General features: G+C 35.2%; 2 protein-coding genes across 3 annotated transcripts in view; one reads left to right on the forward strand and one right to left on the reverse strand.

Annotated features, from left to right (window-relative positions):
• Positions 1-6792, reverse strand: part of LOC110443413 (protein pigeon-like) — a 31946-nt gene extending 25154 nt beyond the window's left edge. The window contains exons 1-9 of the mRNA XM_021487626.1: positions 6620-6792; positions 6060-6136; positions 4965-5018; positions 3922-3991; positions 3252-3296; positions 2600-2755; positions 2267-2316; positions 1777-1959; positions 1339-1388 (exon numbers count right to left, since the gene is read on the reverse strand). Of these exons, the coding sequence (XP_021343301.1) occupies positions 1339-1388; positions 1777-1959; positions 2267-2316; positions 2600-2755; positions 3252-3296; positions 3922-3991; positions 4965-5018; positions 6060-6136; positions 6620-6719 (785 nt within the window). The 5' untranslated portion in view covers positions 6720-6792. The remainder of the gene's footprint in view (positions 1-1338; positions 1389-1776; positions 1960-2266; positions 2317-2599; positions 2756-3251; positions 3297-3921; positions 3992-4964; positions 5019-6059; positions 6137-6619) is intronic.
• A 56-nt stretch (positions 6793-6848) lies between these two features.
• LOC110443427 (ribonuclease P protein subunit p14-like) lies at positions 6849-11508 on the forward strand. Of its 2 annotated transcripts, none has more exons than XM_021487648.1 (6): positions 6849-6979; positions 8837-8934; positions 9175-9271; positions 9665-9741; positions 10458-10536; positions 11445-11508. In XM_021487648.1, exons 2-6 carry the CDS (start codon positions 8870-8872, stop codon positions 11499-11501), a joined length of 375 nt encoding a protein of 124 aa, XP_021343323.1. In that variant the 5' UTR covers positions 6849-6979; positions 8837-8869; the 3' UTR covers positions 11502-11508. The 2 variants fall into 2 exon arrangements, with proteins under 2 accessions (XP_021343323.1, XP_021343324.1); XM_021487649.1 differs by having other exon boundaries at positions 6849-6975.
• The last annotated feature ends 4950 nt before the right edge of the window (positions 11509-16458 follow it).

The following is a 16458-nucleotide window of genomic DNA, read 5'->3' on the forward strand; positions in this document are numbered from 1 at the left end:
AGGAATAAAGCTTTCCAATTCATAGACATAAACAGACTCACGGGAAGATAGTGACATGAGACCAAACGACCTCAAGAAGGTCATATAGGAAACGCATGGAATGCGGACGTACCGACCTCACATGTGCATATCGTGTGCTTACACGAGTTCATAAGCTGTTATAATCGTGTTTACAAATGTAGTCTTCTTACTCTGTGAAAATAATGTTTTGTAAAATATCAAGATACCTATGAAATGCATGTGTGAGTGCACGTGAGAACGGCATACCATGCGATAGCCTCTGGTCACATATGTACCTGACATGTAATTATAAATATACCGTGGGTTAGCGGACTGTGGAATGATGTCCAAAGTGTATACATGACTGAGGGTAATTTGGTTCCATTAAAGAACAATAAATTGATAATTTTGATATCATATTTTTGATTTATTTCCATCATTTTTGTTATATGTAAACAGAGTCAACTGTCATTGTGTAAATGTCACCCCTCTGCAAAAAGTTCCGATTTTTTTCAAGGAAGATAACTCTCACCCGGATTGAAGTGATTGTAAAATGTAAAATAAATTAATTATAAAGCCATTGTGTATATTTTGTTCAATTTCCCATTCTATATGTATAGATCGTTGTGTCCTGTTTGCTTTTAGCTTGTAGATAATCACTTTTATCCGTACAAATTCAATAAAAAACACTTTGTGTAACATGTGTTACCTATTTTGCGTTAAATATAATAGTTATAGGGTTAATTAGAAATGCTTCTTTTCATTTTATTATTGTTGTTATTGTTCCGAACAATGCCACACACACAAAAAAACGGAAAATATTAAAATTGACGAAAATTCATTTTTTTTGTATTTTTTCCAAAAAAGTCCCCAAACTATCGGAATGTTTAGATTTTCATAAAATCAACTCTACGTAGTTGCATAACCATTGTATGAAAGTTTCAACGAATTTTGCTGGTTAATTGCGAAAGTGTGGAGCCACCTTAAGCTTTATATGACTCAAGATAGTTGAAAGTTGATTTCACGACTTTTAAAGAATCAATCATGGATGTTTCCATCGAGAAAAATAGAAAATCTTGCACATTTTCCCTCCCCAACTTTGAAACTATATAAAAAAGCGTAAATACATAAAGTCATAGATTTTACAGAATTCTTACTGGGAGGTTCACTGTGGATTTTTTTTTATAATTTGGAAAGTACTTCACAAGAGTTTGATAAACATGTCAACCAATTTCTATTCAACCAACATCTTAGAGGGTTTCATATGGTTTTGAGGAATCCACCTGTGATTATGGGCCAGGAGAAGCAAGGTTTCATCTGAACACTGCCAGTACTTACCTAGGTGAGGCTCGCAGTTGTGGGAATGGGAAATGAATGGGCACATCCAACTGGAACAAAGCAAACATTTAACACAATTAACGGTATACTGCTACAGACAAATTGCAACGAAATACAATGTGATTACAGTCAATGAAAATAGCTTTACTACTGTATGATTTTTCAGATGACTTTATGACGTTTATGTAAAAAAAAAAAAAGAAAAAATACCAAACCAAACAATGTTTCTATAAATAGAACAAAGCTAACATACTGAATTTTCTATTTAAGAAATTATAACCGAGATCTTTCATTCAGCTTCAGTTATGATTCTTTCACAGATTTACAAGAGAACAATACAACCAAAGTCAAACTAACAGGACTCCGAAAATCATAACTTGATAAGTATAATCACTATTTGTTATTGGTCTATGAAACACCTATGAACCTGTAGCATACCACGTTGTCATGTTGTGCTTTGTCATAGAACTGGACGCTGGAGATGTACGGCTGTACTTGTTGGTTATCTGCCTTGCCGTAGCGCTGATAGTGTATGTAGTACAGTCTCTGGTGGGTAGCGTCCCACTGACACCAGTAGAACTTCTTTGCTAGCTGTTCCGTTGACGGCTGGTCACGCATCACCTAGTCACAAAAAAATTGGATGTAGGAAAAAAACCCACTATCTTAGTTTAATTTCCAGTACATATCAATATCAGCAATGCAGTACTGTGTATATCAGCAAACAAAATTTGCAGATGATTTGAGATGTAGTGTGGACAGGTGGTACCACGCAATCTTTTACGTTGTATCAGTATAAATGAATAATAAAAAAAAACACGAAATCTTTTAATTTATCATACTATAACCCATTTAATATAGATTTCACATGCACATTAAGTCTTAAGTGAGACTGAAGCATAACTTAAACTGTATCTGACTTTTTACTTACAATTCCCTTGTCGCCAACTCGGCCCAACTGTATACGGTATAAACCAATTGCTGAAATACAGAATAAACAAGATATTCAACTATCATCACTATGTATTACAATAAAACGTGAAAAAATCAAAGTTAATTTTTGTTATACCGAAATCCCTTTCTTTCAATCCTTTTTAATTTTTTGTTGTCAGAAGAAAAATGGTATTGAAACTTGTCTAACATTGAAGATCTTTATTACTCTCATACTCATTGTGATACATCCTTGACCTGTCCAATGGAGAATAGTGAATGTGTGAGACCTCTAGATGGAGACCTGTCTATTGTATAGTAATAGAAAACTTACATTCCCTGTGGAGCATGACAATCATATGACACTCCTTGTCCGAGACTTGACTGCTGTACAGGAACTGGACTTTGAGGAAGTAGGAGCGCTCCAGGTTGAGGGAAAACACACGAGTGTTGGACACTTGGATCTCGGCGATGAAGGCCGTGTACACATCTAAATCATAGATACGAATATTAATTACATTGTCCAGTTTAATAACCAAACACACTTATCACATGTCGAACATGTAGCAAATACACCTTCACATCCCATCTTTCTGTATTACCACATACAATGTCAGTCATAGTTATGTCAGAGTTAACAGGATAAACAAAGATTAAAAGTTAACATTATGAGATTACATTGAAGACAACAGACAGAATGAAGATGGCGATATTGAAGAAATGACATTTTCAGAGATCACCTGTTTTCATAAAGATTTACAAATATTCTTGACGTGATAAAAGTGATTTTGAGTTTGTTTTCATTTCATCTTATTTATGAAAAGTCTAGAAGTTTTCATTTTAGAATTTCAGACTTTTGTGCTTTTTCCATGCAATGTAGAATAAAATTGTACAAACATGATGTGTTAAACTTTTCTTTTGTAAAAATTGCATGCAGTACTTGTTAAATGTAATAAAAAGTTAAAATATCATTCATACAAGGTTACCTTTTTTCTTTGTAGAACTGGTGTCCTTGCGACATACAGTGAAAGCTGTAATAAATGAAACACAACTTGTTAAGAAATTGAGTAACTTTCACAGGCATTCAGCCATTCTGGGCTCAACAAAATACACTGAATAAGTAAATGATATTTCTCCTGAACTTGAACTCCAAAATGAGTGAAAAACAGCAGTGAATTCACCCTGGTTGTTCGCCTTAATATCTACGAAGATACAAATACACTGCCTTTAGAAATGGCTATGTGTGTTTTCTCACTGTTTCCATTTAATGTCTTTCAGTTTAACAATAGAAATATTTTGACAAATTGCAACAAAAACACCTGATTTAAACAATAATACTGTCAAAGTACACTTGTACGCATTTACAGCGTGGTCAAACTAATGAACTTGTTAAACCTAAGTATTGCCATGTACACTATGCTAGTAAGATGAGAAACTTTGTTAGATTCAATAACTTAAAAGGAAAAATATCACAATACAAAATGTACACTGTCCTGTTATCACTAAAGTCAATATAGTTGTCCTGTATCGCAATACATTGTGGTATACCAACCCTGTCAATAATTGTGACATCCCTACCTGTGAGTGTCCTGATCTGCACATACACTAGTGATATCAGTTCTTACCTAGGAGTGACCTGTATGTGTCAGTTCTTACCTAGGAGCGACCTGGTCTGGTTGATGGAACAGGAGACAATATTGACCCGCTGGGAGTAAGTCCATAACAACTACAAAAAAATATATTTTAATATGAAGGTGTCACCCAATAAATATGTTGGAACAGAAATTCATTTGAACATTATACAGGGGAAACCAAAGTCAACACTATATACGTATAGCCTCACGTACAGGAGTTAACATTAGAGAGATTAAAACCAAGTAATTATAATGCACATGTAATATCTAAGTACAGCATTTCAAGAGTCACAGGTTTAGTGAGTGCTAATGGGTACCAACATGTTTCACCTTACAATACTAGTAAAACAAACTATGCAAATTAAGATTCACATATTACCTGGGGTAGCTTTTCTATGAAAACACTTTTACATAAAATGTCATTTGGAGATATTGCTCTGCACTGTGTTATATATTGTGATATTTGAAGAAAAACAAATTGCAATATATTGTCAAATTTGAAAATGATCTTCACCTGACTGTGTTTCACTATACATTCAAGCTATTATGATGAGAAGTAACACCCAAGTTTAATTTTTGTCCATGTTTTAAGATGATAGGTCTGAAGTACCAGGTAATAAAAAAAGAAAAAATGTAACAAACATTCAAAAGACAATGACTGACAATTGCAATTTATTTATATGATAAATGGTGCAATGGATGTATAAATTCAGATATTTATCATAAATTGTCACTGATTTCAATTTATCAGTATAATTTGAATAAATCCCTAGTGAACACAAAGAATATATATCATCCACTAATAATATAATGCATTGCATGTCTAGCAGAGTTGCCAACCTTTTGTGCCGTTCTCAGCCCTGTACGTACCAAATTTACGTAATTCAAATCCACGCCTGGATCATCAGACCATATACACAACATTCTTTTGACAGATGAATATGGTGGAAACGATCTATTCATTTATGAAATGTTTTGTATTTATCAGTAAAATGTTTATACTTTCATATACAAGAAATGTGCACTAACTATATAATATATTGTACATTTTTGTTTATATCTCACCTGGTATTTCTGTAAAGCTGTGTCATACAACCCCACATGGGAAACAATGCTGCCCTGTCAACATAAACAAACACTTCCTTCATTCAACCAATTCATGATGTAAATCTGGACTTAGATAAATTCCAAAATACTTTATCAAGAGTGAAGACTTGCACACATGCACATACACAAAAACAGACTGACAAAATATATGTGAACATCAACCATTATTTTTTTAAAATTATATGCGTTACAAATATTGTAACATCATATGATATAAATCCAGGTAGGTTTCAATCACAACACGCTCAAGCGTTACCAATGCATGGGTTTTTATTACGGTCAACTAGTTTCGACTCTATGTGCGAGTCTTCATCAGGACAATATCAATATCGGGTCCTGATGAAGACTCGCACATAGAGTCGAAACTAGTTGACCGTAATAAAAACCCATGCATTGGTAACGCTTGAGCGTGTTGTGATTGAAACCTACCTAGATTTATATGCAACTTTTTATTCAATCGCCCTGCATACCTTTCGGTATCCACACTCACAGCGCAGTACCCCGCCTACTCAACCAACCTACTCAACATTGACGTTGGCTCTATCTCGCATGTTAATCATATGATATATGTGCACCACTTCCATCATCATCATACTGCATATCAGACAGCCACAGACCAAAATATCATCAAACACCTCAATACATGTATCATCAAAGGCCGAATATTTATACATGTACTGCTTAAAGGCTAATATAAGACATTCTGTTTTTCATGTTGTATTTTGAGGTATACAGTTTATTTAATTAAAAAAAAATCCATCAGCATCTTCAACCTAGTGTCCATGTGCTGGTATTTAATACAGGCAACTTTTGTCTCACCTCCACATGTACATGTATAATAAATACAAAGGGAAGTCATAATCATATATTGAAATAAAGACAGCTCATTTTTTTTATTTTTTTTAAAGTTTTTAAGTTTAAATTCAAAGTAACCAATAAATCAATTACAAGCTGTAAGACATGAATCAGTCAGAGACGTATGAAGTCATATGTAGTATATATATACGTCTCTGAATCAGTGGATCTTTTTGGCTAAATAATGTTGCTAAAAACCTTGCTGTATTCTGTTGCATCGTCCCATGTAAATAGAATCACTCCATCCTTTTCCTGATTCAAAAGTCGAGGTGTCTCTGAAATAAACAAAACTACCATTAAATGTATAAGCCTGTATATTGGTTGAAATATCAGCGGCTATTGGAATATGTACATTTATCAAAATATCAGCCATCTTTTAAAACATTTGTAGTTTTTAAGTTGCTAATGTAAAAGGAATTACATTTTTGGGTTACTTCTCTTGTCAGACGTTTGCCTCTCTATCCTGACAATAAATGTACAGATATCTGCTTCAATAAATTGAAAATCAAACTGGGTTCTTAAACCGATTATTGATAAATATATCTGGTCTTTTTATAAGTAAGAACTGAAAATAAAATTGCTGAAGTAATCAATGGAAATTATAATATGGACATCCTTTTATTACAGTTATATATTGTGCAACAAATTCGAGTCATGTAACCTAGATTAATATGTGATCTTTAGATCATATGTCATTGCATAACATTCAATGTTTTCATTTTACATGTCATCATCTGAGCGTCGGGTGGATACTTTACCAGTTGTATCTGTTTGAGGTAGCTTATTTTGACGTCGCCAACTGGAAATGAATTTTGCAGCATCCTGGGTCAGGTTGCACACTTTCTTCAGCTCAATCATGGTAGAAATAAGCTGTCGTTTCGTTTTCCATTCCACATTCTAAAGTTCATGTCGATCTGACAAAATACCGGAAGTAAACAAAACCACGTGGTCAATACAAAATAGAGGTTCCCGCCCCAAAAACTCAAATACGTGGTCGGAAAAATGTTTTACTCCAACAGTTTCTCATCTCGGAGCGTCTGTTAGAGCCAGAGCTGTCATCCACGTGAAGTGAAGTGAAAATGTAGAATAAACACGTTCAACTCCTAACGTTGCTGTAGGTGAGTTATGGCTCTTCTATGTCAGCGAAACTATGGTTCGGATGTTTTCTTTGAGTTACCCAATGCGCCAACTGTATGATTCCTAAACGATGTCGTCCATTCCTCTGTAACCTAACTTCGATATTCGATGTCGATTTCGGCAACTGCACAGGGATTCGTTACAAATTTTTGAAATACATCTTCATGTATGCTATACTGATATGGGTCACAGCACTGGAACAGAGGTTCGTTACAAATGTCTGAAATACACATATGTTATACTGACATGAGTCACAGCATACATAAACATACTGTGCTGTGACCATTGCGATATCCGTATAGCATATATGTGTATTTCAGTCATTTGTCACGAACCCCTGTGATCTGTAAAATAAAATAAAATATACACATACAGTTTCCTTTAACGACACAATTTCCCAATGGGCATGTGACACAAGTAATCTTCGAAAATAGTCCAGGGGAGGTATTGCAAAGTATTGGAAGAAGAAGATGTCGGAAATCGATGAATATTTTCATAATATCCAATAACACATTGACAAGATAGTTCAACGAAGAGCCATTTAAAGTGTCTGCCGGGATTGAAGGACCTGACCTACAGTGGAGAAACTAAAGCTACCAACACTGGCCTTCAGGAGAATTAGGGGAGATATAATAGAACTGCACAAAATAATAAGTCAAGTTTATGATAATGAATGTTTTAATGCCATTAAACTATGGAAAGAAGCCGCTGATCGCCACAGTGGCAGAGATCACACCAAACAAAATATTCCCCAAGCGATCTATAAATATGCTCAGAAAAAAAACTATTTTTCAATCAGAACAGTGACAATTTGGAATGAACTGCCAGAATATGTGGTATATTAGAACTTTTAATTCTTTTAAAAATAAGCTAGACAATCACTGGAAAAATCTAGATCTTTTCCTCAATTACAAAGCAACAGTCAAATCGTAGACATCAATGTACAGTACATGTATACCGGATAGAAGTATTTGACAAATATATCTATTTATTTATTTGAAAGCTGGAGCCTGGTATAGAGGATTTCAATAGTCCTGAACCAGAAATAAACTTAACTAAACTTCAGTTAATATCAAGTCATCAACAAGTCCCAAAATGATATCAACTAAAAATTAAAAAAATGCCACAATTTATTACTCAAATATTCTGTAAGCCACTATGACTGCTGCTGATTAGCCTGATATAGCATTCTTATTATATGTACCACAGTAGCTACCATACTATTGTAAAAAATAAAATTATAAAATCAAACTACCCTACATGTAAATGGTTTGACATTGATCTTGGTCTCTAGGGTTAAGATTAGAAAAATACAAAGATCCATTTTACACCGTTTTACTTTTCCATTTGACTTTTCCAAAAATCCATTACAAAACTATGAAGTATATCAAAGAAAATTAAAATTACTTCACAGCTGACAAAATTGGAATCTAATAATTAATTACAAGGTAAGAAGCACGCTGCTGATACAGAATCACTATTAATGTTCAGTCCAAGTTTAATGGAAGTTAACACATGAAGGTTTTTGACAGGTGCCATGGCACAGACAGCATAACAATGTCTGTTAAAAGTTCAGTCCGAGTCAACTAGCAGGCTGAATTAATAGACTTGAACGAATGTGTGTTAATAGCAGTAAAATTTCATCATAATTTCTTTTTTAAAGAAATTGTAAAGATTCCTGTGTTATACTTCAATGATTCTAAGTAAGTGGATTCTTATAAAGAAATTTAGGCCAAACCCAATGTGCACTAAGAAATAATTTAGATTAATTAAACTACTATATAAGATTGAAATGATTTCATATGCTCCTATTATGTCCTTTTTTTTTTTTACTTCAGATCAATCAGCTGACAACACTGAAGTAAACTGGGATGGCTGCATACAAACGGATTGTCACCAAAGGGCCCTTGCCCCACTGTTACATGAAAATTAGATTGTGAGTTGACTGTATCATTTACTTTATCAGGCAGCTCCTTAACGGTTTATACATGTGTATATATTTATGATGATATTTTCTTGTGTTCATACAAATTTGTTTTGTAAATCTTTTCTTCATCACTCTGACATCTATTATTGACACTGTCATGACTGACCATTAGCTTGATAAGTAATGTTATGATCGGCGATCCAATTTGTTCTGAATAGTCATAGACACCATGCTACATATTTTTGACAGGGAGTTTCAGGATCCCTCTGTGACCAAGTCTCTTACAATTAATGCCTCCACCCTGAAGCACGCCATTGTTACCTCGATGAAGGGGCTATTTGGGGAGGTAAGCTTTATATCAATGTTTAGGCAAGGAGAGGTATTTTAAAGTTGTTGTAACGACAGGGTACATGTATGACTTGTTGCAGATATTGTAGTGTTTGTATAGGATACATATAGAGTAATGAGTAAAGTTAGAGTACAATAAATACTTACATAGAGTAAGTAAATTCTTATCTAATTGATATACATTTTGTGTCTTATTTTTTAATATATTTGATAAATGACAAAATAAATTGATCAAGTATTTCTATCAAAATGTTTTGTGATATTTCATTGTTTTAGCTGGGAAGCACTGAAAACAGATATCCTGATATTTGATGAAAGCTAAAAAAAATCATTTTGAAATTCGTAAACTTGTATTTATATAAAAATGTTTTGTGATATTTTATTGTTTCAGCTGGGAAGTACTGAAAACATAGACATCCTGAAGTTTGAGGAGGAAAACAACGAAGCCATCGTAAGAGTGAGACACAGGTGAGAAAAAGACATCAGGGTACAGGTTTTTCAAATTCAACCCCCCCCCCCCCCCCCAAAAAAAAAAAAAAAAAAAAAAAAAANCAAAAAAAAAGCAACAACACAAACAAACAATAAACCAAACTTATTTTCAGCTTGTATTCAGATGACAATGCAACATCTATCTTCTAAATAGAAATAAATCATGTTTTAAAAATGGTATTTTAATTGATACTTTCTGTATAAATCACAAAATTTTCAATTTGCATTACTGTGACACATTTTTCTGAATTCCTGAATTACATGTAATAGAAAAGGTTACATGATTTCAGGTTTCTATAATTTCATAGCAAATAATGAAAATGTTCACCAGACCCAAGTAAAACATCAGGTCTGTGGAGTTGTACACCCTTGACCATGTCAGAGTATCTGAAGATACCAAAATCTAAATGTTACATCGTTTAAGAGTCCCTTAACCCTTTCACCCCTATATAACTTCAGTAAACTCTACCATGCATTGATCTTGTTGAGTCCATTAGGGTCTACAGTGGTGAAAGGGTTAATTATGTTTGTAGATATAAAAAAATCTGTGATTCATTATGAACCAAATTCAAAAATTAAAACCCATGAAGATTAATAAGTTCATCTAAAACTAATATCCTCATGGCATTGTTTTATAGTTAGTTATATGGATGTTTCATTTAATGTTTCAGTAACCTGTGTTTTTTGTGTTTCAGTTTCTTTGTAAAGGTATGGAGTTCCCTCTGCCTTAGTGGAACCTTCAGTGGACACTCCTGTGCCTTCAGAGTGAATCAAGTAGGTACTCTCCTCCTGTGCTATGTGTAATAAGTACAATACTGTATTTATCCGGCTATAAGCCCATGCCTGGTGATAAACCCGCTCTTTACAATTCAGTATAACAGTTGTTAATTCATTGTCCTGTAATAAGCCCACCTTCTTACTTTGAGGCAGACATTGGCCTCCTGGGCTTATTGCAGGATACATCCTATCTAGCTCAAATAATGTATTTTATATAGAATAAATACCATTCATTATCCATACAAACAATACAATATGAGGACCTTGCTGTAGCTGCCTTATAAGGTACTATCCACTGGTTCTAAAGCTCCTAGCTATAAATACCTGTAGATGTGAGCATGCTTCACGTCGACCGAACACCGACTTCGTCAGTGGAGTGTAGATGTATAACCTGTCGACCAACCAGCATGCTTGCTTTACTATGCTGGAGGTGAAATGGTGATTGTTTTGTGTGGGATTATGCTTCAGAAAGCACCCTTTTCCATATTGCAACTTCAAATAAGGTTACAGCACAGCACTGTAGCACCCACCCCATCTGTGTGGAAGATATGGATGTTACTGATGATATTGAGAAACTTTTCATGACTGAAGAAAAGTTTGATTCATTTGGAGATTATCTTATGTATTTTTAATCTAGATTAACTCATTTCAGTTTTCTTATGTTTAAATAATCTTTTTTTTTGTATGCTAAGTGTTCATGCTTTGAAATAATGACTCTCAGGTGAATTTGACACCAAAGAAGACAAAATAAGGCAAGAGAAATGAGAGAAATATTAAAATCATATCAAATTCCTTTCAGTTTGTGTCTCAACATATGTCCCATTGAGATCAGTATCAGATTTTCATTTATAATTGACTTATTGATATTTATATTTGGATTACCAGCCTGAATTATTTGTTGACAGGTGTCTGCTCATTTGATGGGTCTGGCCTGTAACAGTCGGGAGGACTTTGTGACCTGACTGCTACCAACATGATGTTTTGGGAGATATAATTGGGTTAACTCCCTTACATCGATGAGATACTTTATGAAATACTGCTGGCCATTATTCACACCTGGACAGAGACAGTAAGGTAATCTGTTTGTGATCTCAGTTTGTTAAAGTTATGTGTTTAAGTCTGTGAAACACTTACATTAGCATCTTGTATGCGGAAGAACAAGTTCCAGATATAACACTAAGAACATCAACACAAAGGACGGTGTTAGCTGAGATTACGTCATATTTCGACAAGGACCAAAACCGATTGTTCAACCCAGAACCAGCTTAAAGTGAGTTGGATACCAAGATCACTGATCTGTGTTGTTATGAAATGAAGACAGGAAATGCCTGACAAAATCTGTGATATTCGTTGGAACTGTTCAAGAACATCTGGTATATTATATGGGTTTTTTATATTGGAACTACATGACCAAATAAAATTCTACATGTACTGTCTATATGTGTTTTTACTAATTGTCTCTAGGAAGATGTTTATGTTTTGTTAAGACTCTGTCTCCTGCATGATGCAGCAACTTTGATTATTGTTCTAAGGACAGCTTAAGTGGACTTTGAACATACTTCTCTTACAGTTTTAACGAAATCGAGTATAGTTCGTTGATATCAATAATCAGAGCATCAAGTATCAAAACAGTTAAACACAGTTTTCTTATTCCACCAATTAATTGTGGTCAGCATCACAGTGAATAAACAGTACCAACTTGAAAAATTATATTTAGTCATTAGAAATATACAGAGTAAGAAAATATCTCAGATCCACTTCTCCTAACATGATGAGGAGCGTTTAGGAGTGTTATTTTTTGGGCCAGCCTGGAATTCACGATGACCGACATGGCATCCATCTTTAAAATTGTCTATCAAATTCATCTTTCAAATTCTATCATAAGAATGCAGCTGAATCTTCCCAGGAACATTACTGAGATGAATATGACCAAGTGTTCTTTGATGAGGAATCCACAACGGCTGGCATTGTTGCCATATTGAAAATCACATCAAATATTCAGTTTTGTTTATTAGCTCATCTGGTCCGAAGGTTTGAGGTGTGGCGTCCGTCAGTCATCAATTTCTTCAAACAACATCTTCTTCATAACTGCCGATTAGAATTCAACCAAATTTAAATGTAAGCATCCCTAGGTGGTGGGGAATCAAAATTGTACAAATGGAAGGGATGAGCCCTTGGGGACTGAGGGGCATCCGAATGACTAGGGGATCAAATGTTATATTTAAAATAAATGAATTTGAAGGACATGGGGTTCCTAAGGGGATGGGAAGCAGAACAAAATAGGGAAGATAAGGGTTAGTAATTCGTTCTTAATGTTCTGGTTAGTAATTCCTAGGATTTCAGCTGTCAGAAAAAGTGTTGCTGTTTGTCCACCAGATTAAATAATGATAATAATAATAAACAACATTTGATATAGAGCCCTATCTAGCTAACATAAGCCACTCTAAAGCACTTTACAGTACATAGAAATACAATTAATACAAATAGCATATACTGTACATTAATAAAAAGAAATTCAATTTTTGAGGAATTAAACATAGTATCTTTTTTGAGGAATTAAACATAGTATCTTTTTTGAGGAATTAAACAGAGTATCTTTTTTGAGGAATTAAACAGAGTATCTATTCAACATTCTTCAATCCCATGAAGTCAGATGACCATTAATACCTCTCATTTTTGGTATGAAGTTGGTTCATGTATAAAAATTTCTAATATGAAATTATGTTGTTCTTTAATGTTTTGAAGCAATTAGACTCATTATTATTTCAATTAATATACTGGTGTATAATACATTACAATTTACTCCATGTGAGAAAACATTTCATCAATATTAATACATTTGTAAGTCTGCCTGTGTTTATTACATACAACAAGTAACTGGTCACTGAAGAGTCTCTATCTGTTGTACATTTCATGGTCTCAGTGTTCCCGCGTGTGCCCTCACAAAGGTGAGATTTTCCTCAACTTAACAATGCTTTACCAGTCGGAAAATTTAAAGAAAGAGAAAAAACAATCTTACAAAATGTCACATGAAACATTGTGTGTTTATACTATAATCTAGTACTATGTGGGCCTGAAGCTAACAGCTGGTCCCTGAACCTGTACCAGGAATAACTCATTGCCATACAGACTTAAGTTTTCTGAAAGTGCCTTTAATTTATAAAAGATTTATTGATATAGTTCATCTGAATGGACAATGTAATTTTGAGCTTAAGGATCCCTGTACCACTGCTAATAAATACATTGAAAATTTCCTGTCCAACATGACTAAGGTTGAATATATCATTTCTGTAAACAAGGTTCCAGGGAAATTAGATAGAGCCAACGCGTTTTTCTTATTTAGGTTCGGTTGGTTCCACTACCCCTTGCTTGGATAAACCACCCGGTATGCAAGGCGATTGAGGAATAGGGTAAACTAAATATGGAAGTAAATTGTGGATGAGTTGGGTTCTATTTATTTGGTAACGTTTACTGGTTTCGCCAGAACAGTGGGCTTCTTCAGGAAGATTTTCTGACAAAATTTGTCCCCTGAAGTAGTAAGAATCATGGAATTTAAAAAAAAAAACGTTTATCATGCAGGACAATTTTTTTTTAAACAAAAAAAAAGAATGATTACTGGTAATTGAAAAAGAAATGTTCTAAGTTCAAAAATTGAACAAGACCAGATCAGGATTCGGTCTCTTGACCTCTGATCTTTATTAATTGACTGGACTACATGTACCTGGTCAATGGGGGTACTCTGGCCAAGTCACGCTGTAATGGTTATATTCAAAACAAAATTAAAGGGAGCCTAGTGGAGGTTATAATTACTGTATGTACAAAAACTACAGTGAAATTCTGAAATGTTTGGCCTGGAATGGGAGAAGGATCTTTAATCAATTTAATAAATGCAGATTTAGAAGCAAGTTTCCCTGAGCTGACCTTAGCGCTGACCGCTGTTATCACTGATTGTGTGGCCACACCCTCAGAAGACACTCAACAGTTGAAATCATCAATAAAATTGTAATAAATATTTATGGCATGGTCAGCTCAGTAAATCTGTTTATGCTATAATTCAGTATTCTAATGAGCTCCGTTAAACGAAAGCACTGTCAACCTGAATATTTCATCAGGTATTGTCTGAAACCACTGTTAGGATTCTCTGGCAATATCGACAAACCTGAATTTCCACCAACCCGAATCTCTCACAGTCTATTATAGATACTACATAGATTTAAATAGCTAATGACCTGCATCTCCCTTAACGTCAATTTCGACCTGATAACAGATGTTGACCTGCTTTGCTATCATGTCATCAACCTAAAGATTCGTTAATTGAAATATTACCCAAACTGTCAAAATCCATCAGTCTGAAATACCCCTCAACAGAACCCTAGCTGACTTCTTATCAACTTGAACATCTATCAATAGCTGAATATACAACAAACACCTGAATATCCATCAATTCTTGTTTATCCACCCATCTCAAAAACCTCCATTGATTTTTAGCTCACCTGGTCCGAAGTATGCCATACCGCAGTGTCCGTCGTCCGTCCGTCCGTCCGTCAACTTTTCCTTTAAAACGCTACTAGTCCTGAACGGCCAAGTAGGTTTTGACTAAATTTGGACTGGAGCATCCTTAGGGCAAGGGGACTCAATTTTGTATAAACGGTGGGTGTGGCCCCCCCTGGGGGCAGAGGGGCAGGGCCCAATAGGGGAATAGAGGTAAAACCTTCAAAATCCTTCTCCTTTCGGTGGGATCAAGGGATTTTATACTAATTTAGTCTGGAGCATCCTTGGGCCAAGGGGTCTCAATTTTGTATAAATTGTGGGTGTGGCGCCCCTTGGGGCAGATGGGTGGGGCCGAATAGGGGTAATAGGTAAAACCTTCAAAATCCTTCTCCTTTCGGAGGGATCAAGGGATTTTATACTAATTTAGTCAGGAGCATCCTTGGGCCAAGGGGACTCAATTTTGTATAAATGGTGGGTGTGGCCTCCCTTGGGGCAGAGGGCCGGTGTAACAGCCACTTCTTTCCCCCCCGCTGAAAGTTTCCCCAGGGAAAGAATCAGCTAGCTGATTCTTTCCCCCACAAGATAGTTTTTTCCCCGGGGGAAGAAATTAGCTAGCTGATTATTTCCCCCTGGGGAAAATAACTAGCCAATTTTTCCTTTCCAGTAAGAATAACTAGCTTATTTTTTTCCGTCTCTTTTTTTTTTTGTATTAATTTTAAGGGAGGGGCAAACTATTAGCATGCAGATTTTCCTCCTGATATTGATTTTTTAAGGAGGGGGAACTACTGGCTGGTTGGGTCTCTACCCCCTTGGCATTGATTTGTGGGTGGATGGGGGAGGGAACTATTTCCCCCCTTTCTGTATAAGCAATTAGGGGGGAAACTATTGTCTAGCTGATTTCTTCCCCATCTCTGTATTAGTAACTAGGGGGGAAACTATTAGCTAGCTGATTCTATCCCCCCTCTCTGTATAAGCAATTAGGGGGGAAACTATTAGCTAGCTGATTCTTTTCCCCTGTCTATTAGTAACTCAGGGGGAAACTATTAGCTCGCTGATTCTTTCCCCCCTCTCTGTATAAGCAATTAAGGGGGGAAACTATTAGCTAGCTGATTCTATCCCCCCTCTCTGTATAAGCAATTAGGGGGGGAAACTATTAGCTAGCTGATTCTATCCCCTCTCTCTGTATAAGCAATTAGGGGGGAAACTATTAGCTAGCTGATTCTTTCCCCCTCTCTATTAGTAACTCAGGGGGAAACTATTAGCTCGCTGATTCTTTCCTCCCTCTCATCCTAAAGGTGATACAGGTGGGGGTTGGGAGCTTTTATGTTAAAGCCAATATTTTCTCCATTTGAAGAAATACTGAGGGAGCCCCGCAAAACAATAAGTTTACTAACAACCCAATAATTGTCTCCCTTTGGTAGACATAAT

Source organism: Mizuhopecten yessoensis, unplaced genomic scaffold (assembly GCF_002113885.1).
Source record: "Mizuhopecten yessoensis strain PY_sf001 unplaced genomic scaffold, ASM211388v2 scaffold716345, whole genome shotgun sequence".
Classification (NCBI taxonomy): Eukaryota; Metazoa; Mollusca; class Bivalvia; order Pectinida; family Pectinidae; genus Mizuhopecten; species Mizuhopecten yessoensis.